This window comes from Muscardinus avellanarius, assembly GCF_963383645.1.
Source record: "Muscardinus avellanarius genome assembly, chromosome: 12".
Lineage (NCBI taxonomy): Eukaryota > Metazoa > Chordata > Mammalia > Rodentia > Gliridae > Muscardinus > Muscardinus avellanarius.
Window position 1 is genome coordinate 4,740,228 of NC_137798.1, and position 25,664 is coordinate 4,765,891.

The following is a 25,664-nucleotide window of genomic DNA, read 5'->3' on the forward strand; positions in this document are numbered from 1 at the left end:
CGCGAGCGGCGTAGCGGATCCCGGAGCCCGGCCCCCGCCGCCCGCCCGTCCGGCTGCCTGCCCCGCCCGTCCGGCCTCCGCCGGCCGCCCGCCCCCCCGACGGCCCCGCCCGGCCGCGGCCCCGCTCCGCCCGCCCGGCCGCGGCCCCCAGGAGGAGGCGCTGACGCAGCAGCGTGGAGCCCGGGAAGCGAGCGCCCCCGGGGGGTTCCAGCCTCCGGATTCTAGCCGGGCCGGGGCCTGCGGGCGCCCGGAGCCGCGCCGTCCGCGCCGCCGTCCCGGTGAGCGAGGGGCCGGGGTCGGGGAGGGGGAAGGGGCGCGCGGGCGGGAGCGAGCGAGCGGCGCGGGAGGCGGACGAGCGGGGAGGGGAGCGCCGGCCGCCCGTCAGCGCGCCCCGCCGAGCGCGCCGCCGCCCCCGCCGGGCCGGGCCGGGGACGGACGGACGACGCGGAGCAGGTGCGGCGGCCCGCCCGCCCTCGCCGCCGCCCTCCGCCGGGCCGCGCCGCGGTCCCGCCATCGGGGAGCGCGCCGCACCTCGAGGTGACAGCCCCCGGGGGCCGCCCGCCTGCGGGCCGGGGGCGGGGTGGGTGGCGGCCGCCGGGGGCCGCTGGGCCGGGCGGCGGCGGGCGGGAGGACGCCGGGCGTCCCCGGCGCGGCGGGGCCGGCTCGCCGCCAGCGCGCGGGCGGCGAGGCCCCCGCCGCCCCCTCCCCCATCGCGGTCCCCGGCTCGGGGCCGCGGCCGGGGGCGGCGCCGCGGGGCTGCCCGGCGGGGTGGGGGCGCCCTCCCGCGCGGGAGTCGGCCGGGGGCTGCTGGGGGGGCGGGGCGGGGGCCGCGCCGCGGCGGCGTGCGGTGTAGCCCCGATCCGATCCCGCTGGAAGGAAGGGAGGCGCCGAAGACGGAAGGGGACAGGTTCGGAAAGCGAGTGTGGGCCGCGGGAGGCCCGGCGGGGGCCGTGCGGGGCGGCGGCCGAGCCCGAGGTGGGGCGGGGGGCACCGAAGTTGTCAGACCGCCTCCAAGTGACAGCGGGACCCGGTGCTCGGGCCGGCCCGGCCTGCGCCGCCCGCCGCGCCGCCTCTGCCCCCGGGCCGGGGGCCGGGTCAGGTCGGGCCCGCTCGGCGCTTCGCGGCCGGACAAAGGCGGCGCCCGAGCGGGCGCAGGTAGCGGCGTCGGGGAGGGCAGCGGGTCGAGGGCGCCCACCCGAGGGGCGGGCGACGCGGGTGGACTCTGCCCGGGGGACTGCGGGGGCCGGGGCGCCCGCCGGGAGGAGCCGCGGCACTGGCTCTCCGCTCCAGCCGCCGATCGCCTCGAGGCCCGGGGAAGAGTGGGGTCGACTCGGCCGAGGCGGAGGGGCAGGGGTGGGGAGGTGCGCGCCGGGCGCCCTGGCCGGTGGGCTCGGGGTGGAGGGGGCACCCGGCTGGTGGACTCACCCGGATGACAGTCCCGGAGCCGCCCCAGAGCCTGCCAGCCATGGGGGGTTCGCAGCAGGCAGAGTGCGCCTCTGGGCAGAGGCTGGACTCCACCTGGGGTGTCTCCCAGTCACCTAATGTAGTTTTAAGGGTGCAGAAGACCAGTTGGATTGGGACTAGGATTTGGAACCTTCCACGGTTGCCTTCGGCACTTTTTCTTAGCTAAGAAGGCACCCAGGGAGGGAAATGAAAAACTGAGTTTATAGAAATTTAATGATGAAATAAAATAAGGCTTGCAGTCCTTCTCCTTTGAGGTGCCCCCTGAGATATCTCTGTCCGCTCTCCCCAACCTCCCTGTCTTCCTCAGAAAAGGGCCTCGGAGGAACCACATGCCTTAGAGGGACACCACTGTCCTTGGCCAGCTGGAGGACACAGGAACACTTGGCTCCAAGTGTTTCTAACCCCACCATTGATCAGCTCTGGGCTGGATGCTGTTCACCCATTTGTTTGGGGGAAAAAGACTCAGCCCTCTTGTGACCATCCCTGTGACCCTACGCGTAAAGGAGTTGGGGTCACAGAGATAGGGATGATAGTCAAGGCTGTTAGAATGTGGACTTTTGCTGAGAACCCGTGTTCAGAGTCCCCCTCCGTGGGCCGCTTAGGAGCTGCTTTAGCTGTGGTTGGCTGTAAGCCACCCTGGGAGAGCTGCCTGTCAGCTGTGGCAGAGCAATGATGGGGCATGGAGTTAGTTCATGGCACCTCTCCCCCTCTCCCAGGAGGGTCTGGACCCCAGCCTGGGTGGGATGAAGGCATGTAGAAAGAGTTGACTTTATGCAGGAGACCAAAGTTTGTCCTGAGAGAATTTAATTGCATGTCTGAAATTCAGAGAAGCTCGACGAATTCAGGTCCTACGTGCCTTGTGTGGGGCGACATGGTATGGGATGCCTTTTCGTGGTAGTGAGAAAGGGTGGCCTGGTCGGCTGCTGGGATGTAAAGGGAAGTTGCCAAAGTGACATTCCTCCCTTCGATGGGGCTCCTACCTGGCCGGAGACTTCATGCCAGCCAGGTCAGTGTTTATGAGGCCAGCTCTGGGGAGCTGCGCAGTGAGGAGGTCTTTCCTCATCCCCCGTCAGGCCTGTTTTGAGGGCCTCCTCTCCCCTCTTGTTTCCTTCGGCCCTCTTGGTCCAGTCTGTACACAGCTACCAGATCATTCTTCCGCAAGTACCGCTTTCCCGTGTCACTTCACTACCCACAGCTTGCTCCAGCTCCCCCTCGCTGCAGTCCCTAGACTGCCCCTTAAACTCTCCCTCATCGGGCCTGCACCTTGGGCTCCCTGCTCCTCTCCTCCTGTGCGCGCCCCCTCCTGTCCTCCCACCTGTCTCTTGTCTCACTATTGCCCAGGCTGCTCCAGCCCAAAGCCGTCATCTCCCTCTGAGCTTGGAGAATTTCCGAGGATGGTATCTTTTTGAGTAGTCTTGAGGGTTTGAAGTTTCTCGAGGACAGGGACAGCATGAGTGTTCAACCTTTCTATGCGTGTGTATGAATATTCTAGTATTTCTCAGAACGCCGTGTACATGGTTTTTGTGGAATGCATAAATGCACTTGGCTGCCGAGTTGGGTGGGAACAGAAGGGAGACCTTTTCTCTTGCTTCTCCAGAAATGCTCAGTATGGCGTCCTGGGGGTTTCTGACCTTTTCTGTCAACAGCATATAGATGTGGCATGTTTCGAGGGCTCTAGTCTGGGAAATTTAGCTTCTGTTTCTGGTGTTTCTTCTGGTGAAGTTAGTTTTGTGGATTGCTCACATGGCACCATATAGACGTGAATTCGAAAGGGGCTGAAATCCTGTTTTTCTCCTACCCCCTCCAGACTGTTCTCTACCCGGCTTTGCTGTTCTTATGCAATTCTCCTTGTTGTCCATGCTAAATGAATCCATATGTTTTATCTCTTCTCAATCGGGGTGTAAATGAGGGAGAAAACACAGTTTTGAGAACAAAAAGGACATATAATCCCAGGTCTGGCCCGTGGATGGGACTTTAGGGGCTGTTTTCATAGGACGTGCTTTTGGGGGCATTACTGGCAGTGGAAGCATGATCAGCCCCATAATGGAAAGGAACGCGACAGTTCCAGCTCTCTGAGAACTTCATTTTTGTTCACTCTCAACCCTGGACCATGGGGAAAATGGGGAAGAGGACTGGTGAAAAAACATATTCTGCATCCATTCCCTTTCCCCATACCACCCCTTTGTGCCCCAGTTTGATGATTAATGGACCAGCATTTCCCTTCCAAGCAGGAAGGCCACCCCTCACAGTTGCCATGGCAATACAGACCGCTCCCCGTCAATTAAAAAAAATCCCTACTACTTCTCTCCTCCTTCTAAGTAGCAGGAGAAAAGATACCTCAGAATGCCTCTCCTGGGTGCTCTCCTCGGCTACTCATGCAGTTTTCTTCATGTGTCCTGGAACGGGGCCCTTCCTCTCTTTGTGGGGCTTCCTGGGTTTCTTCACTGTGAGCAAATCATGCCCCTTTGGAGCCAGCAGCTCCTAGAACACGTCTGTCTAGAAGGAAAGAAAATTCCTCTTTATTGATTGATTTGCAATACAAATTAAAAACCACAGAGAGTCCTCCTTTCTCTCTTCCTTTTGGGTTAGGAAAAATGCCCCCCATGCTTTCTCCGACATTCAGAGAGATAACTTAGGGACATTTGTCATCCATAAGGAAATATCAGTAGACCTAGAAGGAATTCAGACTCCTAGGACACATACTTCAATTTGGAGTTGTGTGAGGATTTGTGAATTATTTTCATTCCTTCCCATCTCTCTATCCCAGAATCTAGAATTTAAGAAGACTTAAATGTTTTCATTTTGCCAGGTGTGGTGGCAAACGTTTGTAATCCCAGTACTTGGGACTTTGAGACAGGAAGATTGCAGGTTCGTGGCCAGCCTCAGCTACTTAATGAAGCTGTCTGCATCTTAGACCCTGTTTCAAAATAAAGAATTAAAAATAAGGCTGTGGGGGTAGCTCGGAGGTAGAATGCCCTTGGTACTGCAAAAAAAAAAAAAAAGTTTTCATTTTATCTGTTCTTATTCTTCTTGGCCTTGGTCTGCCAACATCTGGCCTCAGCGACCTGTCTCAAGGTGAGTCATTAAGGAGAAGAAAAAAAATCTTAAGGAAAAAAGTTTCTGGAGTTGAGAAGAAGTAGCCTATGCTGAACCAAGACTGCCAGCCCAAGCTGCCGAGTTTATGGAGCATTATATGAACAGCCCAGACATTAAAGGGACTCCTTTTTATGAATGGGCTGTGAAGAATGTAAATAAAGCAGCATCTCTCAATGGGGAAGCGTTTTACATAAGCAGCACTACCCCGACCCAAGTATTTATGGGAACTCGCTAGCATAGTCTGGCAAGGCTTGCTTCCTTTATGAACTTGCCTTCGTGCCTGGGGACTTTGGAGGGACAAGGAGAATGTGCTTCATTTTTGAGGGCAGCCCCCGTACTTCTGCTCTGCAAGTCTCCTGGCCTTGACTCGGTGGACCAGCTCAGGGCCAAAGTGCCTTTTAACACCGAAAAAGTGGAAGGACACATGTGCAGTCCAGAGAGCCCATGAAGATGAGCAGCGAACGCTGCAGACACTTGGGGTCCTGAGATTCTGCAGCTCCTGGTCCCTCAGATCCTTAGGCCTCCTCGGGACAGGGCCCGGGAGGTCCCGGGTCATGAAATCCTGCCTGGTTTTATGAGAGGCACCTCACTGGAGTAAAATGGACTGGTTTGAATTTCAGCTCCTTTATGGTCCTCAGCCCACCTCCTGGTACTCCACTAATGAGCAGTAAAATGCCTAAAGGAGCTGGGGAGAGGAGCCGCAGTGGGCTGCAGAGCCTGCCGAGGCCTTCACCTTCCCTAGCATAACCTGCCCTGGGTCCAGCATGGGTGGGGATCAGAGGCCGAAGGGCCCTGGGAACCGGCCCCCGGGTAGAGCCACATCGGGGACTTACTGGTGTGTCATGAGATGTTATTTTCCCCAGTGGGAAATACCTTCAAGGTTGTTGGTTTTTTTTTCCTTCAGTACTAGGGATTGAACTTGGGGGCATTTTACCTACCAGCTACATTCCCAGCCCCCCCCCCTTTATTTTCATTTATTTTTAAACAAGGTCTCACTAAGTTGTAGAGGGCCTAACTAAGTAGCTGAGGCTGACCACGAACCTCGGATCCTCCTGCCTCAGCCTCCCATGTACTGGGGTTACAAGTGTGAGCCACCACACCCACTCACCTGCAAAGATTTTTATTCACCGGACACAGTGTCTCCCACACAAAGATAGTGTTGTCCATGAGATCCTCTGCAGGCCTGACCCAACAGGAGAAAAAATGAGTTTCTCTCAGCCTGGGTAATACTTCCAAGGTGCCATGACCAAGTTACTTGAATTTTAAAAAGTGACTTCTTTATTTACTAATTTTTGGGGGTGAAACTGGGGGTTATTATTTATTTATTTATTTATTTTGGTGGTACTGGGGTTCCTGGAAGCCCTTCTACTTCCGGGCTACACTCCCAGACCTATTATATTTTTATTTGGAAACAGGGTCTCCTCTAAGCCAGCGCGCGCGGCTGGCTTGGAACCTGCACGATCCTCCTATCAAGCACGGGGATTACAAGCGTGCGCCACCATGTCTGTAAAAGTCACTAAAAAAAGTGATTTTTCTTAGTTAACAGTATCAATGTGAGGTAGAGACATGGGTCTAAATCTTCTTGCATCAGTTCCTTTCCCTGTGGGTTGGAAGGAAAGGCGTGTTAACCCCGTTGTCTTGGATAAGGGGTTGGGATCTGCGTCTCTGCCTTTTGTGTGACTCCCGAGGCTCTCATAGACTCCCATCTCCATCCACACAGCTTTTTCAGTTTCTTGCCACAGAGGAGAGGTTAGCCCACACTTAGGTCCTTTGCCAACTCTAGCTACCTGACTAAAATGTTTGGGGGTAACTTGGTTTGTTAAGCACATCCCCACGTGGCCAGGTGGTTTACAGGTGAATTGTTGGTGAATCTTTATACGAATCACAGGGCAGTTGTCATTAGGATGCTACTTAAAGCTAAGAGACCCTGACATGTGTGCCCAAGGAAGAATGGCGTCACATTTTCACTGTGGCCAGGGTCCGCCGGGCCCTCCCTGGTAGGGCAGAGCGTCCCCTGCTTTGTGCCTGCAGCGACTCGCATAGTTTGGACAGAATGTAGAAAATATTTCAAAAATGGAGGAATGACTATCAGCGATGACTTGTTTGCCCCAAAGAGAGGCAGCTAAGGGCAGTCGCTGTGTCTGCACGTTAGAGCAGTTGGCTGGAGTGGGACAACCAGCGTTTAATCTTCATCGCAGTCTGACTGGAGGAAGGGACTTGACTTGGGGCGAGAGACATGCAATGATGCTTTGAGGAAGTTTATAGGCTCTTTTGCTGGATTGATTATAAAACCAGAACAGCATGTCTTTGGAGCCCTTACCACTTTTTAGGTCACAAAATACGTTTGTTGCGGCTGAATGTGGTGGCGCGCATTAACCAGCACTTGGAAGGCTGAGGCGGGAGGATCACAGGTTGAAGGCCAGCCTCAGCAGCAAGATGGGTTTGTTTCAGAAGTGCATGTGAGATTTTATTGGGAACGTGGAGCAAACTCTTCTGTAGAAATAATTCTTAAAATTATGTTGCCTAGCCAGTCCATAGCTGACATTTAAATGGAGTACATCTTCAATTTCGTTGTGGTGGAAAAAAAATTCAGGAAACACTAATAATAATACAATGGAATAGAGATAATTAAAAAACGAGAGAAAAAAAATAAGTTGAATGTTCGAGTTATCTCAAGTGTTGTTCTGCCAGCCAGCAGCTGTCCTGTGAGCCCTAGATAGAGGCAGAATGTGGCAGTGTGTAAGTGTGGGCTTTGGGCAGATACCCACCTGGATGCCCTGCCTTTGCCCCCTTCACAGCAGCAGTGTGTCAAGTTCTTTTAACTCCTTTTATTTATTTATTTTTTTTTTGGTGGTACTGGGGATGGAACCCATGGGCATTATACCTCCAAGTTACACCCCAGCCATTCTTTATTTTTGAAACAAGGTCTCACTGAGTTGCAGAGGGCCTCACTAAGTAGCTTGAGGCTGTCCGTGAACCACAATCCTCCTGTCTCAGCCTCCTGAATGCTGGGATTACAGGCGTGCCGCGCCACACCCAGCCAGAGCGCGTACTTGACACATATCACCCGTTCTCTTTCAGTAGAGACCACTGTAGTGAACCAGTTCCCTGCCCTGCTCACGTAGGGGACTGGGAGACTAACAGGACTAACTCTGGTTCTTTGCAGCCAATTTCACTTCTCCACCTGTGGCATTCTTTGCTTTGACACGAGTGTACCTAACACTGCACTCATTTAATGCTTTGGGGTTAACAAGCGGAGTGTTTTCTGGAGGTAGTTAGGTGGGTTGGGTCAGAGCAGAGAGAGTGGTAGTGAGAGAAGGGTGTGCTGTGTAAATAAGAGCGATCTCCCAAATAACTCTATTGGACCAGGTAACCTTCGTGGATTAAGTGGAGGAGGCGCAGTGGCCCCTGGTGATGGTGTAGGGTTTGGGGGTCGAGGGCTCTTGGCCTGGGCTCCAAATGGAGCCATTAGTCTAGGTTAGAAATATTATACCAGTACTTGGGAGGCTGAGAAAGGAGGAATGCAGGTGCCCGTCCAGCTCCAGTTAGTGAGGCCTTCTGCAACTTAGTGAGACGCTGTTTCAAAACTAAAAGAGAGGGGGAAAAAAGAGCTGGGAGCTAGGTGTGCTGGTGCACGCTTGTAATTAGTGCACTTGGGAGGCTAAGACAGGAGGATCGCAGGTTCACGGACCAGCCTCAGCTACTTAGGCTCTTTGCAATTTAGTGAGACCCTATTTCCAAATAAAGAATAAAAAATAGGGCTTAGTGAGTAGCTCGGAGGTAGAATGACCCTGGGATTAATCCCTAGTACTGGGCGGGGGGGGGGGGTGGCTCAGAGGTAAAATGCTCCAGAGTTTAATTTAAAAAAAAAAAAAAAAAAAAGGCTGGGCATGGTGGCGAACACTTGTAATCCCAGCATTTGGGAGGCTGAGATAGGAGGATCCGGGTTCGCGCCCAGACTCAGCTACTTAGTGAGACCCCTGTTTCAAAATAGGGCTGGGGGTGGAGCTCGAGAGTAGAATGCCCCTGGGTTCCATCCCCAGACCCACCAAAAAAAGAAAATAGTTGCCAGGCATGGTGGCGCACTCTTGTAATCCCAGCATTCGGGAGGCTGAGACAGGAGGATCGCAGTTCACGGACAGCCTCAGCTACTTAGTGTGGCCCTCCTCAACTTAGTGAGACCCTGTTTCAAAATAAAGAATAAAAAATAGGGCAGGAGATATAACTCAGAAGTCAAATGCCCCTGGACTCTATCCCCAGACCCATAAAAAAAAAAAAATAGTTACACAAGCTAGCCTGGTGTAGTGGTGCAGGCTTGTAATCTGAATGACTCAAGAGGCTGAGACAGGAGGATCATAAGTATGAGGCCAGCCTGGGCAATAAGGAAGGCCCTGTCTGGAAAACAATAAAAAGGGCGAAGGCTGTAGCTCAGTTGCAGAGCACCACTGAGTTCAGTCCCTAGAAATAAATAAATAAATGAAATAAAAATGGTTCGCAGAGTTAAGCATCCCTAATCCAAATTTTTTTTTTTTTTTTTTTTTTTTTTTTGCGGGTCTGGGGATGGAACCCAGAAGCATTTAACCTCCGAGCTACACCCCCTGCCCAATTTTTTATTCTTTATTTTGAAACCGGGTCTCACTGAGTTGCTGAGGGCCTCACTAAGTAGCTGAGGCTGTCTGCGAACCATGATCCTCCAGGTCTCAGCCTCCCAAATGCTGGGATTACAAGCGTGCCCCACCATGCCCAGCTAATCCAAATATTTTGAAATCCTCACATGGTGCTCAAAAAATTTGGGTTTGCCTTTGGAGGCTGAGCCAGAAGGATCACAGGTTTGAGGACAGCCTCAGCAACATAGTGAGACTCTCAGAAACCTAACGAGACTGTGTTTCCAAACTTAAAATATGTTTTTTTTTTTTAAAGGACTAGGGGTGTAGCTTAACCGTAGACTCCCCCTGGACCCGGTTCCCAGTATCACACACACACAAAAGAAGTTTTCAGGTTTTCACATTGAGAATGCAAAGCTGGTAAAGTTTGTGCACATATTTCAAAATCCATACACATCTAGTTCCAAGCATTTTTTTTTTTTTTTTTTTTTTTTTTTGGTGGTACCGGGGTTCCTGGAAGCCCTTGTACCTCAGGCTACACTCCAAGACCTATTTTATACTTTTTTTATTTTTGGAAACAGGGTCTCTTAAGCTGCGCGATCCTCCTGTCTCCGCCTCCCAAGCACGGGGATTACAAGCGTGCGCCGCCACGCCCGGCCATAGTTCCAGGCATTTTGGATCAGGGATTCTCAGCCTGTGTGGGGTAGGGCTGGTGGGCAGACAGGTGTTCATTCAGCGAGTTCTTACTACACCCCGTAGTAGGACTTGGCGAGGAGGAAGGCAGCCCGCCTGTCCCAGAGAGTTTGTATCCTGTGGGGTGGCACCTGGTTCGTTAATTGGGAGGCGATTGGGTGGGCGCCCCTCTCCGGGGTCTGCCTGCTACTGACGTGTTGGAGAGGTCTGGTCTTGGGTGTGGTTCCTCCGGATGGGCTCACCCAGCAGGTAAGTACACCATGTCAGAGGTGTGGGGCCCCAGGTGGACGTTCTTCTCTTCAGGACTGAGAGGGCACCTCCGGTCTTGGCAGGTCGTCTTAGGAACAGGAGCTGTTGGCTCCTGGAGTGTCCTAGCGGGCATGGTTTTGTTGTGGGGCTGCAGATTGAACCCAGGGCCTCGCACTTGCTAGGCAAGTGCCCTGTCTCTGAGCTGCATCCTCAGCACTGTCCAGCGCTTGAATTGACACACATTGTTCACCGCTCCTGGGCAAGTGCACAGGACAGGTGAGCTGTTGGCTGTGTGTGTGTGTGTGTGTGTGTGTGTGTGTGTGTGTGTGACTAAGGATTGAACCCAGGGGCATTCTACCTCCAAGCTATACTCCCAGCCCTACTTTTTATTATTTATTTTGAAACAGGGTCTCACTGAGTTGCAGAGGCCTCACTAAGTAGCTGAGGCTGGCCGCGAACCGTGATCCTCCTGTCTCAGCCTCCCGGATGCTGGGGTGGCAAGCGAGCGCCCCCACACCCGGCTTGCTGGCATGTGTTTTGAAGGATGGTATAGTTGTGGCATGAGATTTGCCCCTGGCTTGCTAAGGGTACCTTGCTGATTTTTAGGGTGTCCTATCTCCCTTCTTGCTCTATTTTCTCATATTTTAACTGCTCAGAGCAAACAGATCCTATCTCAGGCTTTGGTTTGCTTCTGGCCCAGCCTGGAATAATCCTCCGTGGAGCCCAAGGGGGTGAAATTGGGGAAAGTAAAATCTCTCTGCTGTAAGACTCGAGCCTTTGTCTTTTGGCCCTGCTCGCTTCCCAGGGTCTGTGAATGCTGCCTTCCCGCTGGGCTTTTGTCCCCGCGCTGCACCTAGTATGAAGTAGGCCCCCAGTGGAGTGTTGAAGAAGTCCCAGCACAGGAGCTCCCTCTGCAGCGCTTCCAGTCAAGCTCTGCACCCCCATCACAGCCTTGTCACACTCTCTCTACCAGCCAATTTCTCAGTCTTCTGTGTTTTTTTTCAGCCTTTAGTCTGGTACATGCGGAGGAGAGGGGAAAAGAATGGGCTTGGATTGAGCACCCATGGTGTACCAGGAAGTCTGCTAGGCACTTGGTGTGCATGCTTATTTCATTTAATCCTCACAACAGTCTTGCTGTGTGGACAAGCAAGTGGCTTCCAGCCCTTGTGGGTCTCACCTTCGTTGTGTGGGACTCTGGCAGGGGCCAGCAAATGTCGGCTGCATGGGCACAGGTCTCAAGAGGTGCCTAAGTAGTGGGTGCTCTGACTTAGCTGGGCTGACACCTGCAGGCACAGGTCTGCCTCCTGTGAACCAGAAAGAGCTAGGGGAAGGCAGGTCACCTAAGGTAGGGGACGTGGACCTTTAAAGAGAGCCTCTAACGAGGTGTGGTGGTGCACATCTACAATGCCAGTACTTGGGAGGCTAAGATGGGAGAATCGTAGGTTTGAGAACACCTCGTGGGAACTTAGGCCCTTTTTAAAAAAATTTTAAAAAAAGGACTGGGGTTGTAACTTGGAGGTAGAACACCCCTGGGTTCAATTCCAGTAAGTGTGTGTGTGTGTGTGTGCGCGCGTGCACGCGCGCCCCCATCTCTCGACTAGTTTGTATTGCATGTGATACCGTCCAGTTTTTCGGAGCTTCTTAAAATGGAATACCGTAAGCACCATATTCTACCCACAGCCCTTGCTCGGGGATTGTGTTATATGTAGAAACTTGTAGATTTAGGGTTATGTTTGGTAATTTATGCTATGCTCCCTTGTCTCTTCCACTCTTAGCCCCTACCTGTTGAAAAGACCCTGACTCAGGAGGAGGGCATTGGCAGTTTCTAACCAGATGAAAAGATTCCACTAACTCTGCTGTTACTGATTTCCTGAACTTGGCATTTTCACATACAGTGCAGGCGGCTGTCGCTGAGTTGAACTCCCGCTCCTCGCCGGGACCTCTTGCCTATGGCTGTAGGAAATGGAATGTCTGGCTTTGGCTTTGAAGCCAGCCTTGAGTGCAGCCCTGAGCCTCTGTATCTGGGTTCTGCTAGGTGGTCACAGTGGTCAGGCATAGCCGAAGGTAGGACCTGGCTGCGGGGTTGGACTGGTTTATGCACCAGTTCCTGCCTGCATGAGATGGGTCTGAACCTTTCTTGTATGACTGCTCCTGCCTCCCTGGGATCCCAGACTCCCCAGGGTGATTCATGAGGATCTAGTGGTCTGATAGCCCAAAGACAGTATTAGTATGGGTGTGGGGAGCCTAGCTCTTCAAATGACCACTAGACTGGAGGGCACTCAAACAAGCCTATGCAGGGGGAATGTAGCACAGTGGTAGTTCGTTTGCCTAGGACGCATAAGCCCTGGGCTCAGTCCTGCGTGGAGGCGGGGCAGAAGCCTGTCCAGATAGGTCTGGCCAACATACGTTTCCTGCCCGGGTGTTTCTAGGATCCAGCCTGGCTGGAGGGGGAAGCGAGTGAGTGCCTACAGCAGGAGAGGTTGAATGGGCACCACAGACTGGTACAGAGTGGCCAGGGCTACTGCTGTTCTCGGGGGCAGCGCTCAGGTTTGGAAGCTCTGTACTGCCAGAGCTGAGACTACTGCTCTCAGTGAGGGCTTGCACTGAGGCCTTAGATGCTGGGCAGGCTGAACGTGGCCTTCTGGGTCTGGCCCTGCCTTGGCCTCTGAGGAACTCGCCTTTGGAAGCATAGTTCTGGGCTTGTGGTCAGTGGAGCCCCCACACATGCACACAGTTCACCCCACACGGGCTCCGCAAGGGAAAAGGAGCAGTGCTGCCATCGTTCCTCTGGGTAGACATTTGTGTGTTCTCAGTTGGAACAGTAACAGCAGAGTTGAGGTGCTTCCCAGCCCAAGCTGCCCTAGGCCCCTGCTGTGTGGAATTGACAGGCACTGCCCGCCCTCTCTGGGGCCTAGAGGAAGGAAAGGGTGCTGACGCCTGCCTCTGCGAGGCTTCTGCACAATGACGTGCTTGCCGCCGCCACTTTTGGTATACCTATTTTATTTGTTACTGGAGATTGAACCCAGGGGCATTCTACCTTCTAGCTACACCCCCAGCCCATCTTATTTACTATTTATTTATTTATTTATTTATGTGTGTATGTGGTACTAGGGATTGAACCCAAGGGCATCCTACCTCTGAACCATACCCCCAATTCTATTTTATATTATATTTTATTTTTGTGGTACTGGGGATGGAACCCAGGGGCTTTCTACCTCTGGGCTCTACTCCTAGACCTATTTTTTATATTTTATTTGGAAACGGGGTCTCATTAAGTTGCTGAGAGCCTTGCTAAGTAGCTGAGGCTGGCTTCAAGCTTGCATGATCCTCCTCCTATCTCAGCCTCCCAAGTACTGGGATTACAAGTGTGCACCACCACGCCCAGCTTGTTTTTTATTTCGAAACAGTCTCACTAAGTTGCGGATGGCCTTGTATTGTTGAGGCTGCCTGTGAACCTGTGACCCTCCTGTCTCCGCCTCCCAAATACTAGGATTATAAACATGTACCACCACAACTGGCTTTTTTTTTTTTTAACCAAGATCTCGATAAGTTACCGAGGGTCTCACTAAGTTGCTGAGGCTGGCCATGAACCTCCGATCTTCCTGTCTTAGCTTCCCAAGTACTGGGATTATAGTGATACGCCACCATGCCCAGCTGGTATATCCTTTTTATTTTATTTTTTTCTTTTTGCTGTGCTGGGGTTGAACCCAGGGGCATTCTACCTCCGATCTATACTTCTAGCCCAATTTATTTATTCTTTATTTTGAAACAGGGCCTCACTAAGTAGCTGAGGCTGGCTGCAACCCTGTGATCCTCCTGTCTCAGCCTCCCATATACTGGAATTACAAGCATGTGCCACCATGCCCAGCTGGTATATCCATTTGAAATGAGGGACCTGAAGTTCAAAGAAGTTAAGAAAGTTGCTGGTGAAAAGCACAGCTGGGACTTATTTCTATATTTTTGCTGTATTGGGGATAGAACATGCCAGGCAGGTGCTCGACCGCTCAACCAGACCTCCACCCCAGAGCCGGCTCCAGGTCTGCCTGTCTCAGGGCTTCTTCCTCCTTTTTGCTCTTAAGACATTCAAAAGATACTAGCACCTTTATCACTAAAAGTTCAGCGGCTTTAGCTCTGTTTTTCCTTGAAGTAATATCAACTAAATTTAAATGCAAGAAAGAGCCTACCTTTGTGCTCTTGCTGCTTTACTGCTCCGATAGAGGAGTCAAGAAGCAGCACTTCTGACAGCGTTGCTCCTTTCAGGAGCGCAAGAGGTTATTCCAAGAGAGAGCGCGGTGGAGGCCGCCCTGCCCTCTGCCCAGAGTGTGGCCGCAGCTGTGCTTGTGGGAGTGCCTGGGTACTGCCCTTCCTGGCTGCCTATCTGGTCTGCTCTTACTCAAGACCCCCTGAACCTGAACACTCCCATTCTTTCAAAGCAAAATTTAAAGTGCAGTGGATAAAAAAGAAGGGCAGTGGGCAGAGTCCAGTCCTGAGACCTGAGGATGGCCGCGGCTGAAGGCCAATCCCTGGAGGGGTGTCAGTGCTGTGACCTGCCGTCCCCCCAGCACTTCACGCAGCTCGGCCTCCCCAGCCTCTGCCCTCCTGTGCCTTCAGCGGGTGTGCAGACCTTGTGTGGTGCCCTGTGCTGGTGGGCGCAGTGCTGCCGCGGTGAGAACAAGGGGTAGGCCCCTGAGAATGCCTTCAGGACTGAGGTCCAGACCCCTCCGCTTGGATTGTGAGACCCCTGGGCTGGCCTGTGTGCTGGCTCTGGAGTGCACTTGGGATCTAGGATTCCACCTGGGGCTCTGTGGGCCTTTGGGCTGGGAGGCCCACTGGCCAGCCACTCAGTAGCTCTTCGTAGCTGGGGACAGCCAGACTGGTTTTCTCCAGTGAGCGCTTGCTTGACACCAGCTAGGTGAGAGGTTGCACACTCTGGGGAGTCCCTCCTAGGAGCCCTCTCCCTCAGGGGCCTAGATTACCTGGGCCTGGGAGCACAGGGCTTCCCAGAGAGGAGGGAGCAGTGCGTGGGAGCCCAGTGCACCTCGTCCCTTGGCAGTGGTAGAAAGTTTCTGGTTGAGCTGGTGGGAATGGAATTGATAGGAGCCAGGTGTGGTGGCGCAAGCCTATAATCCCAGTGCTTAGGAGGTTGAAACAGGAGGATCACAGGTTCCAAGCCAGCCTCAGCAACTTAATGAGAATCTCAGAAGCCCAACGAGACCCTGTTTCAAAACAAAACAGAAAAGGGCTGGGGATGTAGCTCAGAGATAAAATATCCCTGGGTTCAATCCCTAGCACCACCACCCAAAAAAAAAAAAAAAAAAAAAAAGGAGGAGGAAAAATTGATAGGCTTAAAATGGGAACTGAGCCGGCTGCTCTCCTGGGGTCTTCTTCCTTTATGAAGCCCCAGTGGGCCACCCTCACAGATTGGAGGGGCCCACCCCAGGGAAAAGCTGTAGCTGAGACTCGTAGGCACTTCAAAGCATGACTCGCCGGCTCTCCTGTCCTCATGTGAGGCCCAGCAGAGCAGGCAGCGGAGACCCCAGCCGCTCCTCGGGACAGTGGCGCACTGCCCTAAGGCGCCTCGTGAAAGCTGGGGGCTGTTTTGCAATATGCTTTGACGGCCCTGGGTGTTTTCAGTGGGTGCCGGGAGGTTAGTCACTCAGGGGAGGCCAGCAGGAAGCTCCTGTGCCTGATTTGGAGATAGGACTTCCACCCTGTGATTTAGACCTTCATATATCTTCCCTCTGGGGGCAGTGGGTATCTTGAGGGACAGGAATACTGAATGGGAGGCCGAAGAGCCAGGTTCTCTCTAGGGAACACGTTCTCACGTTCTGAGAGCAGGCTCCTAAAAGTGGACAGCATGTAATTAAGGCGCTGCTTCCTTTCCAGTGTCTCCTTGCTTGGGACCCTTTGTGTGCTGAGAGTGAGGACAAACATCCCAGGACTGTAGGACTAGCCACTCATGTGGCTGGCCCCCAGCAAGCTGCCAGGACAGGCCATCTCTCCCTGCTCAGAGTCCTTCCACAGGCACAGCCCGTGTTCACTCTCCTTCCCACCCGCCCCTCCTTGCCACGCACATGATGTTAGTTTCCTCAGAGGCCACGAGCCCAGGCAGCCTTGATCGCCTTGGTTCCGAGGCCAGCTCTGACCTTTGTCACTCAGCCCCGCTGGTACCTGGGTTCAGCTCGCGCCTGTCCCCTCACCCTCCGTCTCCAGGCCCTGTGGTGGAGAGGCGGGATGCTTCAGCTGTTGCTTGCGGTCACTCTTCTATCTCCAGCACTGGGTGCCTGCCCTGGTTAAGCCTGTGGGCTGGATGTGGTGGCGCAGGCCTGTTATTCCAGTTCTTGGGAGGCTGAGACTGAAGAATCACAGGTTCAAGGTCAAGCCTTAGCAATTTAGGCCCACAGCAACTTAGCAAAACCCTATTTAAAAATAAGAGGTTGGGGATACAGCTCAGAGGTAGATGCTCCTGAGTTCAGTCCCTAATACTAAAAAATAAAAATAAGAGAAGGGCTTGTGGGTAGTAATGGGCTGCTTTTGAGAGTAAAAGGAGGCATTGATAATAAGTTAGCTGAACAATCCAGGATGGTGGTCACCTGATTTAAAGCAGAAAAGAGTCTTAGGGAGCCTACAGATGCCTGGGATTTTTCCAAGCCTCTCTGCTTCAAGAATGAATGGATTTGCCTTCTGTGACTCTGACTTGCCTGGTGCTGGAACTGTGGGCAGTTCCTGCACGTGGCCAGAGCAAAATCTGGCAGAATGCCTCCCCTTTCCAGTTTTCCAAGGCTTTCTTCAGGGGTGAGCGGCCATGCTGCCCTCAGCCCGCTTTTAAGTAACCTTTCTCAATTAATACAAGTCTCTGAAGAGGTGGTGCTTCCAGCCATTATTAGCCCAAGGCCACTGAAGTTGCTGGGAAGGAGTCGGCCATCCCTGGGAGTCCGCAGGCTTGGGGCTTTCAGGGTTAAATCCTGGCCCAGCAGGGATTGCTTCCAGCCCCGTTAGAATGAGTGTGAGTAACAATAGCAGTGGGGGTGACTGCGCTGTAAAGCCTGGGCCTGCTGGGTGGGGAGGGGTCAAAGCATGCCTGGTGAAGGGCAGCGCTGTCTGGCACCTCCCTTGGCAGCCCCTGTGCTCTGCCTTGGAGAGTAGGTGGAAGTACAGTGGTCTCTGGCCGCCAAATCCCAGCCCCCTGCAATTCTGCATTGCCGTGTCCTGGCTGCACCGGGCACACTGCACAGCCAGCTCTGACCTTTGTCACTCAGAGCCAGGGGTCAGTCTGCTCCAGGTGTGTGTATGGGGGGGTGCCAAGCAACCTTGGGAAAGATACTTGGAATGGGCATCTTCTCAGAGCGCTGGGCTGAGACCCCACCTCCCAGGCCTGTCTGGTGCGGGGCCAGGGAAAGGCTGAAAGCAGCCCTGCTTTGCTTCCCGTGTAAGCCCTCCTCCCCAGGGAATGTGCTGGCCCTGGCCTCGCCGTCACCTTCCTGGGCACTGGCCGGCTCAGGCTGCCCTTCCCTGAATCAGCTGAGAGGCCTGCTCCTCAGCCTGGCGTCACCCTCCTTAAGCTTTTCCAACAAGGTCCTACAGCTCCTCCTGAGCTGTGCGCCGCTATAGTCCTCAGAGGCTGGACTTGGTCTCCTCCACAGCCCCGCGGGCAGTTTCCCGTGTCAGCTCCTCACTGTCCCTCTGAGGTCTGTCTTGGAAGCCTTGAGTCTAGGCGGGGTTGGTAATGCTTTGGTAATACTACTGAAGGGAAGGTGGGCTCGCACCATCCCACCCATCCCGGCCCTGTCCTGAGCACCTCCTCCTATCCTGGCTGCGCCTTGTGGGAGAAGAGCTAGAGCACCTTGCCTCTGGCTCTGGGGCCTCAGTTCAGAGGGGCTGAAAGGAGAGTGGAGGGACTGGTCTTGGCACACCGCCGGCAGCTTGGTTCCACTGGCATTTGCTCTGTGCAGGGGAGGGTCCTAGGACAGTCCAGGCTGGAGAGAGTGGGTGTGAGCCGCTCACTGCAGGTGAGGCCCGGTGGGCAGCAGTGGAGAAGAAAGCAGGCGGGAACAGGTCGGCGGCCTCTCTCATCGCCTGCCTTGTATCTACAGGTTGGAGGGACTCCATGACACATACCAGGAGGAAGTCCCTTCCCATGCTGAGATCAGGCCCCGCTGGCCGCCGGGAGCCCCTGCAGATGGAAGACAATATGGAGCAAGGGGCTGAGGGCGTGGAGCCAGGCGTGCCGGAGAGCCCCGGGCCCCTCACAGGGCGCCGCAAGAACTACCCTCTGCGTAAGCGCCCGCTGGTTCCTGAGAAGCCCAAGGCCTGCAAAGTGCTGCTGACTCGCCTAGAAAGCGTGGCTGGCCCACGGAGCGCAGATGAGGCTGATGAGCTGCCCCCTGACCTGCCCAAGCCCCCCAGCCCGGCCCCGTCCAGCGAGGACACCGGCCTGGCACAGCCTCGCAAGCGGCGCCTGGCCTCCCTCAACGCGGAAGCCCTCAACAACCTGCTGCTGGAGCGCGAGGACACCAGCAGCCTGGCAGGCTCCCGCCGCAGCCGAGGGGGAGACCCCCACCGCAGCCGGGACCGGGCCACTGCGGGCTGGTCCTCCAAGAAGCGGCCTCGGCTGGGAGACCTTGGAGAGGGAAGTCGGGACTTGTCCCCAGAGCCAGCAGCAGATGAAAGTGCCCGCCGAGACGGAGACTCAGCTCCCAAGAGACTGGCTAGCCTGAATGCAGCCGCTTTCCTGAAGCTGAGCCAGGAGCGAGAGCTGCCCCTTCGGCCCCCTCGCGCCCACGCAGAAGCAGATGGGCGTTCCTCTGAGCCCCTAGCCCCCAAGGTCTTACGGCCAAAGTGGGCCAAGGTCAATGGCAAGAACTGTCCTAAAGCCCGGCAGGGGCCCGCCTCGGGGGCGTCTGCAGGCCCACCTGGCTGGCAAGGGCACCCTGAAGAGCCATGGCCATCTGTCACTCTTCATGGGCCAGCCAGCCAGCCACCCGGCCAGCCCCTGAGCAAAGCTCTGGAGAGCCCCTCGGGGCTGCGCACCCACCTGCCTCTGCTGATGGGTGGGCAGGCAGCCCTGAAGCCAGAGCCTGGGCGCCCGGGCGAGGAGTCACCTGCCCCCAAGCAGGAACTGCACCAGCCGTCTTTCCCTGCACCTCAGCTGTCCCCCCTGCCGATGCCTGGCAACCCCGCCGACTACAGTGGCCTGTGTGGAGGGCCAGAGCTCACCGCGCTGGGCAGCTTCTACCTGTACTGCGGCCAGGACGGGCTGCAGTGTGGGCGCTACTCCCCCTGCCCTGTGCTGCCCGAAGGCAAGCTGTCTGCAGTGGCTGCCCCTAACGAGGGGCTCCTCCTGGCTCCTAGCTCAGTGCCCTCAGGCACCCCGTTCCAGCACCCTCCCTGGAGCTCATCCCGCTACTGCCCCAGCGAGGACACTGGCGTGAATGGCTACAGCATCTGTGGAGTGTTGCCCCTGCCTCTCACCCACATTGGCACCGCCTGTGGCGGCTGCCCCTACAAAATGCCTTTTGCAGCAGGTAAGCACTGGGAGGTGGGTCTTGCTGAGGAGTCTTGGACGCGGCATTCCAGGAGGCTGGGCTGACGTTCCCCGCACAAGGCTCCTCCAGGTCTAGCTAGTACCTGAAAGGTAGGAAGCTTTGAGCAAGGAGGACGCACTCGGTCGGTGCCCAGGCCTGGAGCATCCCAAAGACAGACGGCCCGCGTTTGGCTCTTGTGTCCAGGCTGTCTGTGCAGATGTCTTGGTCTAGCAGTTAGCGTTGCACCGGTGGAGGACGCAAGAGGCTTCTCTTCCCTGTTCTTTGGAATTGCCATCTTTAGGCTTTTGTTAGGTATCACAAGTCATTCCCATGGCCCTCGGCCTCGCACCCTCTGCCACTACCACCCCACCCTGCCAAAAGCTAGAAGGCTGAGTCCAGCATTCACTGAAGGTTGGTGGGTTCCAGGCTCAGGAGGTGGTGCCAGCCTACTAGGGCAGTTCTGCCCAGGCCATCCAGACCTTGAAGGTGGAGAGCGTGGGCTTGTCTCGAGAACAGAAGCAGAGCTGGGCGTGGTGGCACACGCTTGTCATCCCAGCATTTGGGAGGCTGAGACTGGAGGACCGCGGTTCGTGGACAGCCTCAGCTACTTAGGCCCTCGTCAACTCTGTGAGACCCTGTTTCAAAATAAAGAATAAAAAATTGGGCAGAGGGTGTAGCTTGGAGGTCAAATGCCTCTAGGTTCCATCCCCAGACCCACCAAAAAAAAAAAAGAAAAAGAAAAAATACAGACAAGCAGAATTTCTGGCATGATTGGTTATTATCAGGGCCCACAGTTTTGGTGTCTGCCTTCCTAATAAGACCCAGACACCCCAAAGGCTGTGCCCCAGATGATGAGACACCCCTAGACTGGTAGAAGTACCCCAACCTGCCTCTCCAGGCTGCGTTCCCAGCTCCTGGGTGGAAACCAGGTGATGAGCCACCCAGGCCAGCAGGTCTGCCCTGCTGCTGGGGAATGAGGGTTGGCCCTTCGTAGAGCCCTCCCGCCCCTTTGTAGGGGTCTATAAAACAACTTTATAGACCACTTGGCTCTGGCCAGACTGGTTATATCAGGTTCTGGCATGAATTAGAGCACTAAGAATGAAAGCACGTGCTTCTTGGGCTTTCCTTCTCTTTTGTGCTGCTCCCAAGTCTAGACCCTCACCCTCACCCTGACATCAAGGCCACAAGTAAGCGCCACGTGTCTGGCACCGATGAGTGTTTCCCATGCGGGAGGCTGTATGGCACATAATTGGGCACGGGTTGTAGAGACAGGCTGCAGGAGTGACACGTTTTCCCTGTTTTCTCTGCATGTGACCATGGGATAGCCGGTGACTGCTCTCTCAGTTCCCTTAACTGAAGTGGGCGCAGTCCCACAGTCCTTGTAGGGTTGTCGTGAGTGCAGTGAGTTGATACGTCCAGAAGACGGCAGCGGAGGTGCTGGATGATGTCCCTTTCACTAACGTCCAGCGGGGCAGTCGCCTGCCTGAGGTCACGTGGCCGCTGAGTGGCAGGTGTGGGGCTCGTAGCCCATGCTCTGACTCCGGAACTGCTGCTTCTACTGTGGACGCCCGAGAAGCTTAAGTCAGAACTAATGAAGCTGTGCGTGCCGTGTCTCAGCCAGAGGGAGATGAGTGTCTGCAGGCCAGTCTAGTATGAAGAAAGTCCTTAGGGAAGTCAGTCTGACAGTCCCCTCCTTGTAAGGGGCCCTGTCCCACCCACACCACCTTTGGGAATAGGCTCTGGAAACAGATGGGTAAGAGGGACATGGCTTGTCCTTTCCTGTCCTGACCCACTCTCTCCCTTTGCAGAAGGCTGCAGGTCCCTGGGCCAGCTGGAATTTCCTCTCCCGGAAGCTGGCCACCCAGCCTCACCTGCCCACCCCCTCCTGGGCTGCCCTGTGCCCAGCGTGCCGCCCGCAGCAGAGCCTGTTCCTCACCCTCAGACGCCCACCTCAGAGCCCCAGGCGGTGGCCCGGGCGTGCCCGCAGAGCGCCAAGCCTCCCAGTGGCTCCAAGTCAGGCCTGCGCACAGGCTCTGGTTGCAGGCACACTGCGAGGAGCAAGGCTGCCCGCAGGCCCAGCCACCCCAAGCAGCCACGCGCCCAGCGCCCACGACCGCGCCGCCGCCGCCGCCGCCGCACTAACGGCTGGGTGCCCGTGGGGGCCGCCTGCGAGAAGGCCGTCTACGTCTTGGTGAGTATCGGCCTTAGCTGATTGGGAGGGGACATGCATCTGCCACAGTGACATGGGTCTGGTTACTCAGAGGTGACGAGGGACACGCCTGCTCCCCAGCCCCCACTGCACCCGCGTCCATGCCCTGGGGAGGCTGGGAAGGCAGTCAGCAGCGTCGGCCTGACCGGCACTCTGTTTTGCTACCTTCGCCTCTTATCCCTGCTCTCAGTCCTTTCCATCCTGGACTGTAAAATGGAGACGACCTGGAGATTTTCTTGCATAAGTATATACAGAGAAAGTTGGGGTTGGTAGAGAAAATTAGTGGTACAAGAACATCTGGAGAAATGAAAAGACAATCAACTAAAATGTACTGAGCCCTTTTTAAATTTGATGCTAAGGCCGGGCGTGGTGGCGCACGCTTGTAATCCCCGCGCTTGGGAGGCGGAGACAGGAGGATCGCGCAGGTTCGAAGCCAGCGGCGCTGGCGTAAGAGACCCTGTTTCAAAAATATAAAATAGGTCTGGGAGTATAGCCCGGAGGAAGAAGGGCTTCCAGGAACCCCAGTACCACAAAAATAAATAAATAAAAAATAAATTTGATGCTAAGCCGGGCATGGTGGCGCACGCTTGTAATCCCCGCGCTTGGGAGACGGAGACAGGAGGATCGCGCAGGTTCGAAGCCAGCTGCGCGCTGGCCTAGGAGACCCTGTTTCCAAATAAAAATATAAAATAGGTCTGGGAGTGTAGCCCGGAGGTAGAAGGCCCCTGGGTTCCACCCCCAGCACCACCAAAAATAAATAAATTAATTAATTAATTTGATGCTAGAACCGAGCTAAGCGTTTTAGCTCTTACCACTCTCCTGTGTGGTTCTGTAGTCATTAGATGAGACTAATGATGTATTTTCAAAATGAGGAAACGGGCTTAGTGATGGAGTAATAATCTGCTCAAGAACATGGCACTGGAAATGGTGGTTCAAGGGTTCAAATCCAGACTGTAACATCGGGACGCAAGAGCACTGAGCCAGCGCTGGAAGCTCGCAGACAGAGCCAGCGTCAGACCACGTCCCCGCCCCATGCCCATGCCCTCCAGGCACGGGAACTCTCCGCCCCATCCTCTCCCTGAAAACATAGTGTGTCGACATGCTTAGTGGCTTGGCGGTCCTGAGGAAGCTGTAGAGAGGGTGCCATTACCTCCCTCCCTCACTCTTGAGTGTGGCCCTGAAAGCCTGTTTGTGTCATTGGTTTGTCGCCTAGGATGAGCCTGAACCAGCCATCCGGAAGAGCTACCAGGCGGTAGAACGGCATGGAGAGACGATCCGAGTCCGGGACACTGTCCTCCTCAAGTCGGGCCCGAGAAAGACGTCTACACCCTACGTGGCCAAGATCTCTGCCCTCTGGGAGAACCCTGAGTCAGGTACCCCTTTCTCAGGCCGGGGGCTTAAGAGGCAGCCTCCCCCACAGTCCCTTCCTGGAGTTTGGGCGGGCACAGCGTGCCTTCCACTGCGTGCTGCCGAGTCTGCCGGGTCTGCGTGCTGCCGAGGTTGCAGTGACCTTGTGGCTTGGGTTGGGTGAGCACATTAACCTTGCCAGCCACCAAAGCCTGGGCACCTGTCCCCCCGCCTCACCTGTCAGTGCCTTTTCCCCATTGCCCTCCATGCCCAACAGCGTTCCGGCCGAGTGCTTGGCTTTGGGGCAGGGGACACTGGTGGCTGGAGCCTGTAGGACTGGGTCAGGCATTAAGGTTGGGCATGCCTCCAGGGCAGTCAGCCAGCCCGCCTGCCTGTCTACGTAACCGGGCTTGCCAGCTCCAGCCATGACGCCTTCTGTTGTCCCCCCCAGGAGAGCTGATGATGAGCCTCCTGTGGTATTACAGACCGGAGCACTTACAGGGCGGCCGCAGCCCCAGCATGCACGAGGTGAGCTGACTGACGGCAGGGAGGGTGGCGGAGGTTGCGGCACCAATGCATGGTGCGGGGTGGGGAGCTGTGCACACCCAAATCCCTGGGCTTGCCAAGGTGGACGCCAGAGAGCCCGGGGAAGGGCATGGGTTTCATAGGGAACAGTAACCTTCGTGTTCAGGGGGCAGAAGGGTTTTGCTCAAGGGCAGGGGGTGCCAAAATAGGAGCGTGCAGATGTCAGAAAAAGGGAGTAGAGCCGCATCCCTGTCCCTGGCACTGCCCGCAGCATGGGAGGGAGGGGAGGCGCGGCTCCTCATAGCCCCTGGCTCCCCACCAGCCTGGGTGCTGAGACAGCTGCGGTGTCCAGGCTCACCTTTTATTTCCTTTCCCCTTGCAGGGAGTTTTCATCTAACCAGTTCTTTCCTCCTCTGGGCAGGGGGTGGGTAGTCAGGGGTTGAGAGGTCAGAGGAGGGCTGGAGCCAATACCTGCTACTCCTGAGTAGGAGGGAACCAAGGAGGAATCCCAGAGGAATGGTGGGGGGCGGTAGGTGAGGTGCACCTAGGCTGAATTCCAGGGCGCTCCCTGGCTTGCTGGAGTCAGCTCGGGTCAGCAGTCCCAGGAGAGGGGTATGCCTGCTGTGCCCTGGAGCTAGGTGCTCTCCAACCCTGGGAAACAACCTCTTCCTGTCTTCCCTTGAGCCTTTGCAGAATGAAGTTTTTGCATCGCGACATCAGGACCAGAACAGTGTAGCTTGCATCGAGGAGAAGTGCTACGTGCTGACCTTCGCCGAGTACTGCAGGTGGGCGGTGCCCTGCACCCTCTGGCTGGCCTCTTGCCCTAGACGCCCCAGGGATGTTTGGGGAGCTGCATGGGATCCCCAAGGAAAATGCATTCTGTTCTGGTTCTAATCTCCTAAAAATTCCTTACAATGTGTCTCCACCATCTGATTTTTTTGAGAAGAAAAATGGTTGTTCCACTGAGGTAGAGTGGTTGGAGCAGAGTTGAGGGGCGACAGTACTGCTTTTGGAGAAAACCTAGAATCGGCAGGGGATTGGCGGGAGGCCCTGGCAGGTGTAGCTCCCAGCAGTAAGGAGATGAAGGTTACCTGGCAGAGCGAGCAGGCTCCCCGGCACGGCACGGCAGTGGCGGCGGCGTCACTTCCCGGGCAGAGGGCGGGGAGGGAATGCGCCGTCCTGTGAAGGTGGCTGTATAAATACGGGAATGGTCTCCCACCGCAGATTCTGTGCCATGGCCAAGCGCCGAGGTGAGGGCCTCCCCAGCCGGAAGACTGCACTGGTGCCCCCGTCTGCAGACTACTCCACCCCTCCACACCGCACGGTGCCCGAGGACACGGACCCTGAGCTGGTGTTCCTTTGCCGCCATGTCTATGACTTCCGCCATGGCCGCATCCTCAAGAACCCCCAGTAGCCGCCTTGCCCACGCTGGGGCTGCCCGCGGGCAAGTGAGCCCAGGGCGGGACACTGCTTGAAGCACAGCACTTGGCTAAGGGGCCACGGAGCCTGAGCTTGCTGGCCTGTGGTTCTTTGGGGGGAGGGGAGGGACCGCTCTGGGTTCTGGGTCCCATGGGAGGGAAGGGGGAGGCCAGGGTATAGAAGAGCATCAGAGCACTCAGCTTGGCCCAGGGTACCTGTCTGTGGTCCCCTGGGTGGGGAAAGAAGCATTCTTTCCCAGACCAGGTCAAGCCTGAGGGGCATGGGCCAAATAGAGGCAGGGGCTAGGAGGGGGTAAGGTCCTCCTTCAGGAACCAGGCCTGAGAGGCCTCTGCGGAGCCCTCCCGGGGGAGCAGGAGCCAGCTTTACCTCACCCACTGTGACCCGCTGCTTCCCCTTCAGCCTGGGACCAGGCCCTCCTGGGTTCTAGCACAGCTCTGAGCTTGTTTCTTTGAGGCTTAAAGAGCCAGAATCTGGCTTCCAGAGCATTGACTTCCTCTTCCTGGACTCTGGGCC

General features: G+C 55.6%; 1 protein-coding gene across 4 annotated transcripts; it reads left to right on the forward strand.

The window, feature by feature from the left end:
- Positions 1-364: 364 nt before the first annotated feature.
- BAHD1 (bromo adjacent homology domain containing 1) lies at positions 365-25,125 on the forward strand (the record flags this gene model as incomplete). Of its 4 annotated transcripts, none has more annotated exons than XM_080706722.1 (7): positions 365-453; positions 18,200-19,630; positions 21,439-21,821; positions 23,053-23,212; positions 23,638-23,714; positions 24,396-24,496; positions 24,936-25,125. In XM_080706722.1, 6 exons carry the CDS (start codon positions 18,214-18,216, stop codon positions 25,123-25,125), a joined length of 2,328 nt encoding a protein of 775 aa, XP_080562848.1. The 4 variants fall into 4 exon arrangements, with proteins under 4 accessions (XP_080562848.1, XP_080562847.1, XP_080562846.1 ...); XM_080706721.1 differs by having other exon boundaries at positions 379-537; XM_080706720.1 differs by lacking the exon at positions 365-453 and having other exon boundaries at positions 18,214-19,630; positions 24,405-24,496.
- Positions 25,126-25,664: the final 539 nt, after the last annotated feature.